The 16,635-nt window shown below is 36.6% G+C and overlaps 2 protein-coding genes across 2 annotated transcripts; one reads left to right on the top strand and one right to left on the bottom strand.

The window, feature by feature from the left end:
- Nucleotides 1-893: 893 nt before the first annotated feature.
- Nucleotides 894-8,793, bottom strand: lysmd1 (LysM, putative peptidoglycan-binding, domain containing 1). Its single transcript, XM_073847602.1, has 3 exons — nt 8,102-8,793; nt 7,698-7,990; nt 894-1,712 (listed from the first exon to the last, which is right to left on the bottom strand). The coding sequence occupies exons 1-3, from the start codon at nt 8,279-8,281 to the stop codon at nt 1,565-1,567; spliced, it is 621 nt and encodes a 206-aa protein (XP_073703703.1). The 5' UTR covers nt 8,282-8,793; the 3' UTR covers nt 894-1,564.
- A 232-nt stretch (nt 8,794-9,025) lies between these two features.
- Nucleotides 9,026-15,165, top strand: scnm1 (sodium channel modifier 1). Its single transcript, XM_073847686.1, has 8 exons — nt 9,026-9,229; nt 9,336-9,406; nt 9,500-9,588; nt 9,673-9,767; nt 10,547-10,647; nt 10,877-11,004; nt 11,089-11,212; nt 14,544-15,165. Exons 1-8 carry the CDS (start codon nt 9,179-9,181, stop codon nt 14,653-14,655), a joined length of 771 nt encoding a protein of 256 aa, XP_073703787.1. The 5' UTR covers nt 9,026-9,178; the 3' UTR covers nt 14,656-15,165.
- Nucleotides 15,166-16,635: the final 1,470 nt, after the last annotated feature.

Here is a 16,635-nt window from a genome sequence, read left to right as displayed (position 1 = left end):
AACATTAAAATAAAATAAAATATAAAATAGTAAAATAAAATAACAAAAAATAAAAATAAACATTGGAAAAATAACATTTTGCACCAAAAAAAATTTATTCAAATAAAATACAATAAAGTACAATTAAAAAATTAAATGAAACGTTAAAGTTTAAAAATAAAATAACAAAATAAAATCAATTAAACATTGGAATTCTTTTTTTCCACAAAAAATAATTAAAAATTAAATTAAAATAGAATAAAATAAAATAAATTATAATAATAATAAACATATACACTAAATAAATATTTATTTAGTTTTTTTTTTGACAGAAAAAAAACAATATTACAAAATATTTATATTTTAAATAAACGCTGTTCTGTTAACTTTTTTGTTGAAAATTCTGAAAAAAAAAAAAAATCAGTTTTCCTCAAAAATATTAAGCAGCATGGCTTTCAAACATAATATTAATACGAAATGTTACTCAAGCACCAAATAGTAATAGCTGCTGAAAATTCACCTTGGCCATCACAGGAATTAATTAATTTTAAAATATATTTCAAACAGAAAATAGTTTTTTTTTTTTTTTGTAAGCCATGTATTTGCATTGAGCTAGTCTGACATAACATTTTATGTCTATAAATAATTTTAATGACAAGAAACAGCTTACTAAAGCAAAATGATTATATTTTGTTGTTTGGTTTACTTTTTATAATACACACCCTAATGCTTTGTATGAACGCGCAATACATTAATTCCAGGTTAGAGATGCACATGATTGAAGGAAAACTGGTAGTGACGTTAAATGAGCACAATACATGCTTCAGTTGCATGTTACAACCTAGTTCATCTTTTGTTACTCCTTGCCACTGCTTATCACTCAAGATTCCAAAGTTAAAAGACCAAGATCTGTATGTGTTTTTGTCATTTAATCAAGCGTTTCATACTGCGTCCATACTGTGGAGGGCTGCGTGTTTGCAAACTTCACAAAGTCATTGATGCAAAACACGAACCAGTCCAGGACACAAACAAAGTCTTTATCAATTTTCAGTAACCAGATTGGGCATTAGACACTTTAGCACAATGTAAATCACGCAGAAAAACGCCAAACCAAGCATGCGACTGCAGTGCAAAATGACGCATAATGTGTTCACAGGTTTGACAGGTCACCATCTCAAAGATATCCAGTGGCACGTTCCCAAAGCATACACTTTTCAGTTTCCTAAAACTATCCTGAAATATTTTTATCAAGTATTTGTGAGGTAGTATTAAAATCAATGTCATTTAGCAAGTGCATTTTTTTCCAAGCTAAATTCCTAAAGTATTTCCACTCAAATGCAGTCGTCTATGTCACATTACTTTGGCTATGCTCATATAAAATGCAGCACATTATTACTTTTAGGCATCAAGCTACAGTGCTTTTACAGTGCTAATATGTGTGCATGTCTAAAGCTAGTATTTTTTTATGAAATACATTATTGCAAATCCAGCATTCTCCACTTTTTAACGGCACGAAACCCAACGAAGGAGCCCTGGAAAACAATCAATTTCAGAAGAGGCAGAAGAGTCCTAATAAATGCCTACATCAGAGCTGGAAGATCTCATCCTCCCTATCCCTCAAATTCCTGGTCCGTCTGGTGATTGTAACGGGAACGGCTCCCAAAATGGCCTGCTGGGTGGATGCCCTGTCAGGTTTCAGATTGCTGTGATGGAGTTGCTCCATAGATGAAAACCTTTAAATGCAAAAGTGACTTCATTACTGGAAAGCTTATGCTAAAAGGTTGCGCCATGTTACTTGCTGTTTCTTTGTAAATATCTGTAAGATTTATTAGCAATTTTTGATTATAAATAGTTTTAAAGTAAAGAGGCGTTCACACCAAGAATGATACCTAACAGACTAACAGTTGAGACCAGTGGCACCAGCACCTGATTAAATATTATAATATTACATGTCTTGTCTCTTGGACAGAAGCTTGAGTTGAGATTGCAGATGTAAATTTATTTTCATTAACACAAACAGTAACATCTGTAAATAATTCAAAAACCTCGTTTTTAGAGGAAATCCTTGGTATTGAGACTTAATATAATGTAAATTTTGTCTCTTACTGAAATATGTAGTAGAAAACCCATGAAAGATTTACGTCATTTAAAAATCCACATCATTTTACACATTTTGGACTTTGGGTGGCGCCATTATTTCGATGACGTGAAATGGTTGCACTTTGGCGCCATGGTTGCCAGGTTTTCACAACAAAACCCACCCAACTGCTACTCAATTCGAGGGGGGTCCCCCAGTAAAAAACGTGTTCCGAAGGGTAAAATACACGTTTTTGGCTCAGTTCCCCTGGTAAAATTAACATTCCAGGGGCTAAATGTCATGTTATTTTGATCGAGGACATTAAAAACAACACACGGCAACAGTGTTAAAGTAGCCCAATTCCGCAGGAAAACCACAGACTTGGCAACACTGACTGCCGCTAACTGTTGCTATTTTTACCATAACACAACGCGAAAAATAGAACACTGATTCAATGCCACAATGTGCGACTTTTGGTTGTAATTTTCAGTCAAAGGACAATAAGAGAAGTGATGTAAGCCTTCACTGCTAGCTATAAGAAGAGGAGAAAAGAATGGGAAGATGCCTGTGGACGAAGATGCCTTTGAGGCTTTTAGCAGACCACAACTACTGAAAGAGCTTACAAATGGCAGAGAAAGAATCGTGTATTCCTGAGTTGTATTGCGGTAAAAATGCACCAAATGCAATCATTTCACGTCATCGACATAATGGCGCCATAGTCCAAAACATGTATAAAATTATGTGGATTTTTTACATAACAAATCTTTCAGGGGTTTTCTACTACATATTTCAGTACGAGACATCATTTCTGTTATATTAAGCCATACAAGTCTTAATACCTGGGGTTCCCTTTAAAGGGTAAAATATGAATATTCTTACTGAGGTAGAACTCTAGTCTTATTCAAATGAACTTTTGGTCTTCCACAGTGACCTACATTTAGATAATAATAATCACAGGTAAAACAACACATGGCACCACCATGGTAAAAACAACCATTTCTATGGTATCTAGAATGGTTTTGAGGTATTTAGTTATTTCCGCTTCAGTGTTGTTGAGATTGTCAGCGCTGGTTTATCTGGTAAACTAGATGAACTCAGCATGACATTTGTGGTTTGTATCAGAGACCTCTGTGCCAAATTGAATGTTTTTTTCACTGGATCTGTTTAGAAGTCACATAATTAAGACTCATTTTGCCATTTGAAATTCATCCATGATCTGCATGGACAGCCCTGCTATAAAGATACAGTTGAGGTCAAAAGTTTACATCCACGAATCTGAAAAATGTTTATTTTTTTACTAAAATAAGAAGGATCATACAAAATGTGTTTTTTTTTTAATTCAGTACTGACCTGAAAAAAGATATTTCACGTAAAAAAAAAAAAAAAACATTTACATATAGTCCACAAGAGAAAATAATATTGAATTTATATAAATGACCCCATTCAAAAGTTGACATAAGCTTGATTCTTAATACTGTGTTGTTACCTGAATGATCCAAAGCTGTTTTTTTTTTGTTTGTTTAGTGATAGTTGTTCATGAGTCCCTTGTTTGTTAACAGTTAAACTGCCTGCTGCCCTTCTTCAGAAAAATCCTTCAGGTCCCACAAATTCTTTGTTTTTTCAGCATTTTTGTGTATTTGAACCCTTTCCAAAAATTACTGTATATGCAACAAATACAAAAGGTTCGAATGCTCACCGATGCTCCAGAAGGAAACACAATGCATTAAGAGCCAGGGGGTGAAAACTTTTTGTTAATTTGTTAACTTTTTTGTTCTCTGGGAAACATGTAAGTATCTTCTGTAGCTTCTAAAACATGACATTTAAACAAAATAAGAAAATTGTACACCTTTACTGTGTTTAAAAGTTTTCACCCCTGGCTCTTAATGCATCGTTTTTCCTTCTGATGCATTAGTGAGCATTTGAACCTTTTGTAATAGTTGCATATGAGTCCCTTAGTTGCCATCAGTGTGAAAAGGTGGATCTAAAAATCATACAGTCAATGTTGGAAAGGGTTCAAATATACCCTGGAAATCCAGAGGTCTCACGAGAGCACAAATTGAATTGTCTCTGCAAGACACTCTGGCATCGAGCAATGATGCACGCTACTGCATTACGTAAGCAGTTCTGGGAACCAATCAAATCGGTGTATCTGATGTAGGCGGGCCAGAGGCGAGCTAAGCTGATGACGACAGCGCTGCGACGTCCGAATCATTTAGTAATAGGGATGGCGAAAACTAAAAAATTTCTTGACCGAGCCTCATTAGCCGGTTGAAACCGGTTAACCGATTAGTTTAAAATATGGTACGCTATTTGAAATAACAGCCATTTCGAGCCGCGCCTGCAATTTCGCAACTCTGTCGCATCTCTCTGCCGCTCTGCCTCCCGCACACACACACACACACACACACACACACACACACACACACACACACACACACTGCCACTCACGTCACTTTTTTAAAATCCCCTACGGCGCGAAACATGAGTCCCGCAAACGCGGCGCCGAAGAGCTTGTTGTATGTAATCGTAGGACAAATGGCTCCTTAGTTTCAAATGGTTTGGGTACAAGGTGATCGCTTTGAAAATAAAGGCGTTTGTCTAGGTTAGAAGCTCATTTGAAACATTGCCACGGCTCATTTAAGAAAATGACAGCTCCGAAGAGACGCCGCTTTAGTTGAGGTAGTGCTAATAAAGAAAGATGATGATCATCATCACCTTATCGGTTACCACTGAAATGTAGATGTAATGTATTTCCAAATCTAAGCCCATTTTATGCGGAATGTTGCCTAATAGACTGCAACATGATAATACCAATGGATAAAACAGGCACCTTCAGAATGCGTAAAAGACGCACCGGCACTTTTTTTTTTAACCGACTACCGACAACTTTGACCGGTTAACGTTGATACGGTCAACCACCGGTCAAACAACTGGTGTTCATCTGTAGCCATCTTTCAATGTTTACTAAATAGGGATGTTAACCGATGACCGTTTGACCGGTGGTTGACCGTATCAACGTTAACCGGTCAAACGGTCATCGGTTAACATCCCTATTTAGTAAACATTGAAAGATGGCTACAGATGAACACCAGTTGTTTGAAATTGCTTTGGCCGCTACAATGAATGAGTTAGACTTGGCTTTTCATATAAAAGAGGAACAGAAAACCGAGCTCGAATCGTTCCTTTGCAAGAAGGACATTTTTGCTGTTTTGCCAACTGGATACGGCAAGAGTCTAATCTATCAGTTAGCTCCGCTGGTAGCTAAGCGTATGGGGTGTTGTTGTGATTGGTCGTGGCGGTATCCAATTGCGTGCAGTGAGAGTTTCAAATGCACGCTTGGTTCCGCCCCTCGAGTTAGGCCCTTTTCATTGCTCGATGCCAGACCCTTAATCTTAATAGATTAGGGCAGGGGTCTCAAACTCGCGGCCCTCAGGCCAATTGCGGCCCGCAGGACGATAGTTTGTGGCCCCCGCCTTAATATGAAAGTTTAATGTTACTGCGGCCCGCGAGTTTGATATGTATGGCACTTTACAGTGTTGTGTGCGGAGCTGAGCGAACCTACCAATCACGGTGGGGTATATGGCTCTTGGGGGCGGGCCGGGCTTGATGCAAGCAGAGAAACATTTCTCAATGGGTGAAAGTTACAGCAGCGTTGCCATGGAGTGTTTTCTTCCATGCCTGACTGGCTGCCTCGTTTCTATTGGGCACACGCAGACATTTGTCCCAGCACGCGTTCACAACACTTAAAAAAAAAGTTGCTGCCCAGCGGGACATTATACGACGTAGGCATGTATACATTACGTATATAAATGTATATATATATATATATATATTAGGGCTGCAACAACTACGACAACTACGAGAATTCATTATCGCTTAATCGGGTCCACCCACAGTGCACGTACAACTTCAGAGAATAACGTCAAATTAAAGCACCGAATGACGCATTTCTATATAGAAAATGCATCTAAAAATAGTGGAGGAAACAGACTGAGATGCTGCAGGAGAGTTACGTGATCCAAGCGGCCCAAAACATGAGAATTCCTTATTTTAAACTTGAAGCTTATAGCGTAATGGCTTGCCCTGTGAGACGCTTTTACAGATCCGTTTGCATCCTCAGCATGAAAACTTTCAGTTTACAGTCATATCATTATCTGTAAATGTCGCAAATTCACACAAGCATTTCCATTTATGCATAAAAGTCCATTCTGACAGTCTGTGTTAAGTTAAAACCTTTACTGAATGAGCGTGTCAGACTGGAACAGAGACAGGGAGACAGTAAATACTCAGCGCAATGTAAAAACTGTGTTTTTATTTTGAAACTCAAAATAAATGAGGCTCAAACATTATTAACAAACGCGCGTGTTTATTTTAGCAATTCCGTCAGTGAACAAGCAGCCTACAAAACGCTAAAATAAATCAAAGAAATAATACATTTAAATAAGAAAGTAGCCTAAATAAGTGTTAAATAGGCTATTAAACAAACATTCGTTGCAAAAATTCCTATAACAACCTCGACAGCTGATCAGAATTACTGGCCGAGTTCTCTTTCTCTTCCCCATTGCAGCTGCTGTTTTTAATAGCAAAGTAATTACATTTATTTGTTTCTTTAGTTTATAAAGTTAATTTAGAAATATATTTGGAACACGTTTTGTTTGTGAAATTCAAGTTTTTGTTTCTTAAAGTAACAAACAAGCGGCCAGTGGCAGACAGATCCATTTAGCCTTCACGATTTAAATTAAAATCCATAAATATAACATTTTTTTAACAAAGCTTTTCTTGTGGAAAACCTGATGCGGCCCAGCCTCACCCAGACTCTGCCTCAGTGGCCCCCAGGTAAATTGAGTTTGAGACCCCTGGATTAGGGTCTGGATTTTTTCCAGGCTAGTTCAAATATACAAAAAAGCTGAAAAACCAAAGAATTCATGGGACACAGTGGGCACAGTGGATAGTTTAACTGTTCAGGACAAAACAATGAACAGCTATCACAGTCACTTAAAAAAAAAAAAAAACACATTTATATATATATAAAACTATTATTTTCTCTTGTGGACTATATGTAAACGTCTTCAATGTGAAATATTAATCAGTACTAAATAAAAAATAACATACATTTTGTATGATCCCTCTTACTTTGGTAAAATAAGTAACATTTTGCAGGTTCTTCAACAACTATAACAATAACTATATTAGCTTCCACTAAAGCATAATTCAAATTTGTGAATAAACATTCTGTTATTTACAAGCACACACTGCAGTTAGCTGTCTGCCATTTTAAACGCTTGACCTCTTTAAAGCAGGATGGATTCTGACTGGCTGTCAATGTTTTTATTGTTCATCTGTTCCCAAAACTATGATTTCAACAATATCTTTCCTCTGTGCCATTACCGTTATTGTATTTTCAATTTAGGTAGTATCATTCTTGGTGTGAACATGCCTTAAATTCTACACCAATTTTTTTCAGTGTAATGAATCAGCTGATGTTCATTGTAACCTTTCCCAAGTCATATGACTCGTGGTTCTTCCATTGATCTAAAACTTGCTGAACGACTCAGCTGACAGCAAACAAAACGACTGCAATAAGTGAACTCTGTAATATCCTAACAATGACAGCAGTAAACAATTCATTTTGACAACTTACTGTTTCTCTCCTTCCTGGCAGGTCTTCACAGCTGCTTGTTTGGACTTACTGATCAAGCTGTCTATCTTTTTCAGGTATTCCACTGGTGATAGATCAGCATTTGCTTCACATCCAGAGTCTGTTTGGCTTTTGGGAATCTCTGTGTGCATTTGTGTTGGACATGTCTCGTCCTCGAACAATTCCACTCCATTCGTAAAAGACACAGAATCTGTCAGCACGGGAATATAGAGGGACTCCTTCAGAAATATTGAATCATTTGTGTAAAGTCTGTTTGCCCTTTTTATTTGCTCCATCTGTAACACAGAAAAAGAAGTTTAACCTACATAACGGTTAGTTATGTAATTACCTACAACTACTGGTTTAAAAGGTCACATTTTTCAAATACCTGCTTTCTTTTTACTTACAGACACGCCATATTTCAGTGATAGTCCTTGCAAAGTCTCACCGGGCTGGACTTTATGTTCAATTCGTCTTTGCCTAACGGGTGATAACGAAGAGGTCACCATGCTGCCGTAGGACCGGGTGCGCTGGCCGCGTAGGAGGCCGTGAGTCCCGGCCAGTGACGCTGAGTGATCCGCAGACATGACCTGAGCTCCGGCGTTTATCTAATAATGACTTAAGATGAACTTCAGCTGACCATCCGCGGTTGCTGGACACATGACGGCAGTACTGAACATTGCAGCTTCTGTTATGAGTCAATTTAACGTGGAGAAATCAAGAAACCAAGTGCAGGAAATAAAAACGATTTTTGATTTAACGTTACGTTAATTGTCACGCAACAAGAATAATCTGGTCATTACGAACCGACATAAAGCGTTTAACCCCGCTAAACCGGGAGATACATCACACTGTGAGTAATAATTATTTAGTCCTAACGTTACGAAGACGTTCAGAAATGTTTTAATACTTTTAACTTGTCAGTCGCGCTGACTTTAGTTAAATAACAGTAGCGCCCCAAAACAAACAATTCAGACATTAAGTAATACATCAACCATTTAAAACAATAGAGAAATATTACCGGTCGCCGTTACATTTTTAATTCGGACAGTCTTAAAACTTATTTGTCCCAAGCCCTTAACAAATTAGCTTAGCCTCTGTTGCCATGGCGTCAGCTAAATATAAGATCCGCCCATTTCCCACTAATTTCAGCGAATCGATTCTTTCGGACAATGAATCGATTCTTTTACGTCATTACGTGTTTTCTGCAATATCTATTTTCTGAGGTTTTACATGTCTTGAACAAACATGAATAAAACTTATTTCGAGACGGACAGACAGTCATTCATTAAAAAAAACTGCGGCGTAGCTCTAAATGGATTAAAGGAATCGTTTACGAACTGACTCGATTCGTTGAAGAATCAGACACAACTACCCATAATTCCGGAGACACAAACAGGAAGAAAGGAATGTTTACTTACCGGTCGTATTGAAATAAAATATAAGCTGCATTTAATACCTGGAAGAACTGCAGGTCGCCAAACATGTCTTTCAAAAGGGAAGGTGATGATCAATGTCAGCTGAATGTACTGAAGGTATAACAAAAACAGCAAGCAGACAGATATGTGTTATTTGTAGACATGCACCAGTCCCTTTTACCTTCTTCTCACTGTTTTTCTCTGACTCTTGTTCTCTTACAAGAAACGACGCGTTGCAGATCTTCTGTCTAACTTCATCCCAGATGATGAAGCTACTCTCATGAAAAACGGAAGGTGATTATTTATTGTTTGGATTGCAGAAAGAAGCAACTCAGTAACTGGCCCAGTCTAATATACTAAGTAAAATGTGTGTTACCCCCACTGTAGATACAGCTGCCTTGTGTGTTCTCACCGTCCTGTGTTTGACACTGTTGATATGCTCATGGTGCATAGGAAGGGAAAGCGACACCTTGAAGGTGAGATTCTGCCTATGCATTTACTCAGCATCTGTATAAACTAGCATTCAGGTTTTAAGTCCTCTTTGGTCTGTTTGTTTATAGGAATGAAATGGTTCTACGGCAAAAAGAATGAACTGAAACGTGAAATAGATAAAAGGAGACATCAAGACTATGTTAAAGCAGAAGATGAGCGACAGGTAACTGAATTAATTTTCTTTAAGCAGTTTATTAAACAGTGGAAATCGTCCATCCAACTTTTTATCATCATATCATATTATAATTGATATAACAATGGAAGTGAAAAGTTCACACAAGTTTTAAATTGTCTTAGGATTATAGTGGCCACAAAAACATGTGTGACCCCTGGACCACCAAACCAGTCATAAGGGTCAGTTTTTTTAAATGAACATTTATACATCACCTAAAAGCTAAATAAAAAAGCTTTCCAAAGTGTGGTTTGTTGGGATAGGACAAAATTTGGCTGAGATGCTGTTTGAAAATGTGGAATTTGAGGGTGCAAAAAAAATTTAAATATTGAGAAAATCACCTTTAAATTTGTTCTTAGCAATGCATATTATTTTTCATAATAAAAATTAAGTTTTGATATATTTACAGTCAGAAAATTTACAAAATATCTTCTTGGTAAATGATCTTTAATTAATATCCTAATGATTTTTGGCATAAAAGAAAAATCTATCATTTTATCGAGGTATACCTCGATAAAGGTATTGTTGGCTATTGCTACAAATATACCCAGTGTGACTTACGACTGGTTTTGTGGTCCAGGGTCATATTTATTTGCCGATAAAATAATGCAGCATTTTAAATATTTATTCGTCATTTTACATCATTTAAATTTAGTTCCAACTTTTTATTACCAAGATTTATTTTTGATCAGTGAGGTCTCAGACTTTCAGACCCCACAGAACATACATATAAAAGGTCATATACTCAATACAGTGCTGCTTGTCCTCAGGAACCCTCCAGTTCAGCTCCGCTACTAAGCCAAACACGTAAAATTACCCATCATGCCCTACTCAGAACTGCTCCCTACAGTAGCTGCCACAGAAAGGCCAGGTAATGTGTGTGAGCTGAGCTATCTTTGTGTCATAATTCTGAATTTTCATAGTTTTCTCTAGGCTGTTTGTCAAGTCAAGTCAAGATTATTTATACAGTGCTTTTTACAATTACAAGTTGTGTCAAAGCAACCTTACAATATTACAATATTAAAATAATATATTTGTGTCTTTTTAGTTTCAATTAAATTTTTTGCACATTTATTTGATCTTTTTCTACATTCATGAAGTGAACGATTAGAATCGTCAGGATGTGGCCAAGAAGACCGAAAAGATCACATCAAGAACATCAACTCATCAACTCATTCGCCCATAAGGACAGAAAGTATTGACTCCACATCAACAACTAGTACAACAGGTACAACAAATATCTATATATTTGAAGGCAATAGACATTTGGTGCTTATAATGTTTTAATTTTGTTGTTATCTGCCATTTGTAGTGCATCAGGAACAGACTGAAGGGAAAGCAGTGACAAAGAAGAAGAAGAATGGATCCAGCAATGTGTGTGAGCCTATAACAGAGGAGAGTCGCAGAGAACTGGAACACTATCTCAAATTAAAAAGGTATGACAACATTTGTGACCCTGTACCAAGGGTATATTTGTAGTCAAAAATAGGATATTAGGATATTAAATAAAGATCATGTTCCATGAAGATATTTTGTGAATTTGCAAACCGTAAATATATCAAAACTTAATTTTTGATTGGTAATATGCATTGCTAAGAACTTCATTTGGACAACTTTAAAGGCGATTTTCTCAACATTTAGATTTTTTTTGCACCAGATTTTTAAATAGTTGTATTACGGCCATATCCTATCCAAAAAATCATACATCAATGGAAAGCTTATTTATTCAGCTTTCAGGTGATGTATAAATCTCAATTTAAAAAAAATTGACCCTTACTTTACTAATTTTGTGGTCCAGTGTCACATTTGACACAGTGACTCACATTTAACTCACATTCTGACTGTAGAACTGATGCTAACATCCAAATAGGTATTAAAGGAACAGATCACCCAAATATGTGACCTTGGACCACAAAACCAGTCTTAAGTCGCTGGGGTATATTTGTAGCAATAGCCAAAAATACATTGCATGTCCATGGTTCAAAATTTTTGATTTTTCTTTTATGCCAAAAATCATTAGGAAATTAAGTAAAGATCATGTTCCATGAAGATTTTTTTGTAAAATTCCTACTGTAAATATATCAAAATGTAATTTTTGATTAGTAATATGCATTGTTAAGAACTTAATTTGGACAACTTTATAGGTGATTTTCTCAGTATTTAGATTTTTTTGGAACCTCAGATTCAAGATTTTCAAATAGACGTATCTCGGCCAAATATTGTCCTATCCTAACAAACCATACATCAAAAGAAAGCTTATTGATTGAGCTTTCATATGATGTATACATCAAAATTAATTTAACCTTATGACTGGTTTTGTGGTCCAGGGTCACATATGAATATTTGCAGAAAATTTACTTGCCCCCTTAGGCCCCGATCACACCGAACGCGTCTTTTAGTTCTAAAAACGCGAGGCGCACAGCACTGCCTTTTTTGGTGACTTTTAATAAAAGAGCAGTGTGCTGCGTTTTTTTTATGTTGCTAAGCAACGAACAAAACAGCTGTCCTGTCAGTCAGATCAAAGGATTATAGCGCGAGCGCTCTAAAATCTTAGTTTTTTGCTGTTAAGTAAACTGTCATATTAGTAGAAACCCTAAAAAATACAGCTCCGGGTTACCCACGACAGACACCAAAGGTTTCTCCTCTATTTCTTGCTGTCTCCGGACTTTTTAAGCAACGGTAAACTTTCGTCACCACAACAGAAGGCCCGCCTCTTCATTCATTCGATTGGACAGTGGAAAAGAATGCAAATGACGTAGGGCGTTTTTCCCCTCAGAGTTGATTTTTTTTCAACTTCAGGCGCTCAGAGCGCTCCTGCAAAAACGCGAGGCGCAACAGGCGGCGAAAACGCGAGGCGCCCGGGGCGCATAAGCAGCGCGCAGAACGCTCACTGCCAACAGAAAACCATTCAAAAGAGGCGTCTCCAACTGCAAAAATCGCGTTCGGTGTGATCGGGGCCTTAGGCTATCTAGGATGTAGAAGAATTAGTTTCTTCATCTGAACAGATTTGGAGAAATTTAGCATTGCATCACTTGCACACCAATGGATGCTATGCAGTGAATGGGTGCCATCAGAATGAAAGTCCAAACAGCTGATAAAAACATCATTAGCATTGTCCATCAGTTGCTAACATGTCCATCAGTTAGCATTTTGTGAAGTTAAAAGCTGTGCGTTTGTAAGTAACAAATTCATCTGGCACACATTTTTAACAGGAAAGAAATATGCACAGATCAAGCACCATTTACGAGCAAAAACAGCCCTGAACAGTTCAGTAGATTATTTTTTTTTTTTTACTGGTGGATGTGTTAGGTATTATGGACTCGTAATGATGAATTTGTTTCTTCAAAATTTTTCATTCTGATGGCACCCATTCACTGCCGAGAATCTTATGTGACATTTTTCCAAATCTGTGTTTGATGAACAAACAAACTCATCTACGTCCTGGATGACCTGAGGGTGTGTACTTTTCATTTAAAATTAAATGGTCTCATCTGTAGTTCCCACTAGAGGATGACACGGGAGTGGATTTTCACTCCTGTCCCGTCCCACTCCCATATAAAGAAATCTTGTCCCGTCCCACTCCCAGACCAAAGTTTAAAAAATAATCCCGTCCCATCCCACTCTTGGTGAAATGACTCCTGCTCCTGTACTGCTCCCATATATTTTTTTCTTCATTTAGTGTTTAGGTAATACATATGATTTTACCTGCTTCCCATCCTGTTTTAGACCAGCTGCTGAGCCCGTTTCTAGATTTTCTAGAAACCGGAGACAGCAAATAACAGAAAACAGTAGTTCACACACCATGTCTACAATAGTTTAATAAACCCAAACAACAAATAAAGCTGCATTTTACTCATTTTTTGTTGAGTAAACAATACATTTATAGTTTACATGTATAAACACTTATATGCTGCGTCCCAATTTGCATACTATCTGTCCTAAATAGTATTCGAAAATAGAATTAGTATGTCCCAAATCGTAGTATGTTTTAAAAAAGTATTCCAAAGTTTCCCGGATGGTCTATACTACTTAACCTCAGAATATGAAGTGCAGATCAATGCTCTAATGGCTAATATTGCCCACAACACATTGCGAGGTGAACGAGAATTTGATTCGAACTACAAGCACGCATAAAAAGTGTTAAAAAACTACAAACATGGCGGATATGCGCGACCAACGGACAGGTAGAGAAAGGGGTTTAAGTGATAAATAATCAATGTGTAACCTAATAAAAAATATTTATTTAATGTTATCCGTGTTATATTTCATGTCCAGCAACATTATGAAATTTTATAATGATAGGTTTGGTCATTAACTTTTTAAATGCATCATTATGCAAACACGAGCAGAGTTCTCGGCATGAAAGACTCCCGAAAGAAAATGCCTCTTCATTTCTCTCTAATATGGTAGGAAATCAAATTTAACGAAATGTAGATGATGTTAACTAACAGGGCAGTTTAAACAGTGAAAGACGAAGTAGTATGTCCCAAAATCTGCCTACTATTCTGCTACATTTCCTTTTTTCTTTTTTGTCGTCTTTCCTATTGGTTGATTCCCGCTCCCGCTGGCTCCCGTTAATATTTTATCCTGTACCGTCCCAATCCCGTGATTAATAGCAAAGATGACTCCCATCCCGCGGGAATCCCACGGGAATCCCGTGACCCGTGGGATTCCCGAAAAAATGTCAGCCTCGAACTTCCCACACAGAAATCATTAAATGTATTAAATCATTAACTTTGTCTCCTTTTTCTCACTTGTCTGTTCCAGTTCGGGGTGGCTGCAGGACAGAAGTGGTAAATGGGTTAAAGATGAGAATGTTGAGTTTGATTCAGATGAAGAAGAACCGGATCTGTTGCCTGCTTACAGTGAATCTTCATAGCACTCAGTACTGTTCAGGAACTGGCAAAAATGCTTCAGGATACATTTAAACTGAACTGCATGCAAGATCTCATATGACATCTCTGTGACCTACTTTATATACAATAAGGTTGAAACTTTAAGACATTCTTTCTGGAAAAGAGTTTGTGCTGTTGCATTTTGCAAATTGTATTAGTACTATGTACTTGCCATCTTGTTTAAATTATATCTGAACCAGAGGATGTTTTATTATAGAAACTGCAAAAAGAATACTGATATTTCTATCTGAATAAAGTGAGGAGGTTGTGAACTCCTCATTGTTTTGAATCTCATGTGGTGTATTTTCACATTTATCATTATCATTAATGTTAGAATGTTGGTTGTACGATGAAAGACATGCAAATCTGTTCTAAATTGAGAACAGAATGTGGAACGGCATCTTCGTTGTGTGCATCCATTGCCAAATGCCGTCAGTTTTTGGCATAGTGGGAATTCACATTTTGAAATAGGCCTGTAAAGTTTAGCCAGCCACCAAAATCAAAAACGTACATACCTTGTCACAAATCTGTGAAATAAAAAAAATGGTTCATATATGCATTTTTGTCTTTAAAAACGGCAATAATGGAGAATCTTCATATGTTAGCATGTGTTCCAAATGGGAGCATATATCTCCTCAAGGAAGGGGGTATATTTGGAGCTTTGTAACTCAAACCCATGAGACCGGGTTTCATGACTGGGTGGTTTGCGTGTAAAAATAGGTTAGTGGAGGGGGAGCAGGAAGCCCCGCCATGGGATATTGAATAGTTCCATTTGTTTTGGGCCTCTGGGTTTGGATCATCATATAATCAAAGTTATGACATGAGTCATGCATTATTTTATCTCAGTCCTCCATTAATTCAATAATGCATCGTCTAAATCAAATCTAAATAGTTCAGAGTCCAGATCTACAAAGGATAATGAAGCTGTTTTGTACATTGAGTTTGCTGAGAGCATCTGTTTTGAGAATGCTTTACAGTATTAACACTACCATTCAGAAATATATGGTCAGTAAGACATTTTCAATGTTTTTGAAAGAAGTGAGGAGGTTTTACATTCATTTGATCAAAAAAAATGTTGTATTTTAAAATTATTTATTTTTGATCCTTGAGTTAACAATATAATACAGATTCAGTTTCTAAGAAAACATTTCTTGTTATCAGTTTCAACAGTTCTGCTGCTTACTAATTCGTGCTAATTGTGATACTTTTTTTCTATTCTATACAAACTCGCATTTGTGAGAAAAAACTCCGAATTGCAAAATAGAAACTCTCAATTGCGAGAAAGATCAGAATTGCGAGATACAAACCCGCGATTCTGACTTTTTTCTCACAAATGCGAATTTGTATCTCGCAATTCTGACCTTTTCTCGCAATTGCGAGTTCATACCACTGAATAAAAAAAGGTTATTGTGACTTTTTAACTAGCAATTCTAACTTTTTTCTCAGAATTGTGTGATACAAACTTGCAACTGTCCGAAAAATTCAGCATCGCACATTTTTATCTCGCAATTCAGAATTTATTTTTCACAGTTGTTTGTATAACGCAATTCTGACTTAATAACTCACAATTGCTAGTTTATATCTCACAATTGCAAGTTTGTATCACAATTATGAGAAAAAAGTCAGAATTGTGAGATAAAATTCACAATAACCTTTTTTTATTTTTTATTCAGTGGTATAAACTCGCAATTAAAAGAAAAGGTCAGAACTGTGAGATCTAAACTCGCATTTGTGAGAAAAGTCAGAATCACAAGTTTTTATATCTTTATATCTAGTTTTTATCTTGCAATTCTGACTTTATGACTCCCAATTGCTAGTTTATATCTCACAATTCTGAGAAAAAAAGTCACAATTGCAAGTTTATATCACACAATTCTGAGAAAAAAAGTCAGAATTTTAAGATAAAATATCACAATAACCTTCTTTTTTTTATTCAGTGGTATATACTCACATTTGTGAGAAAA

The sequence above is a fragment of the Garra rufa genome, chromosome 9 (assembly GCF_049309525.1).
Source record: "Garra rufa chromosome 9, GarRuf1.0, whole genome shotgun sequence".
Lineage (NCBI taxonomy): Eukaryota > Metazoa > Chordata > Actinopteri > Cypriniformes > Cyprinidae > Garra > Garra rufa.
The sequence above is the reverse complement of the archived record's forward strand: the minus strand, read 5'-3'. Positions and strand labels throughout refer to the sequence as shown.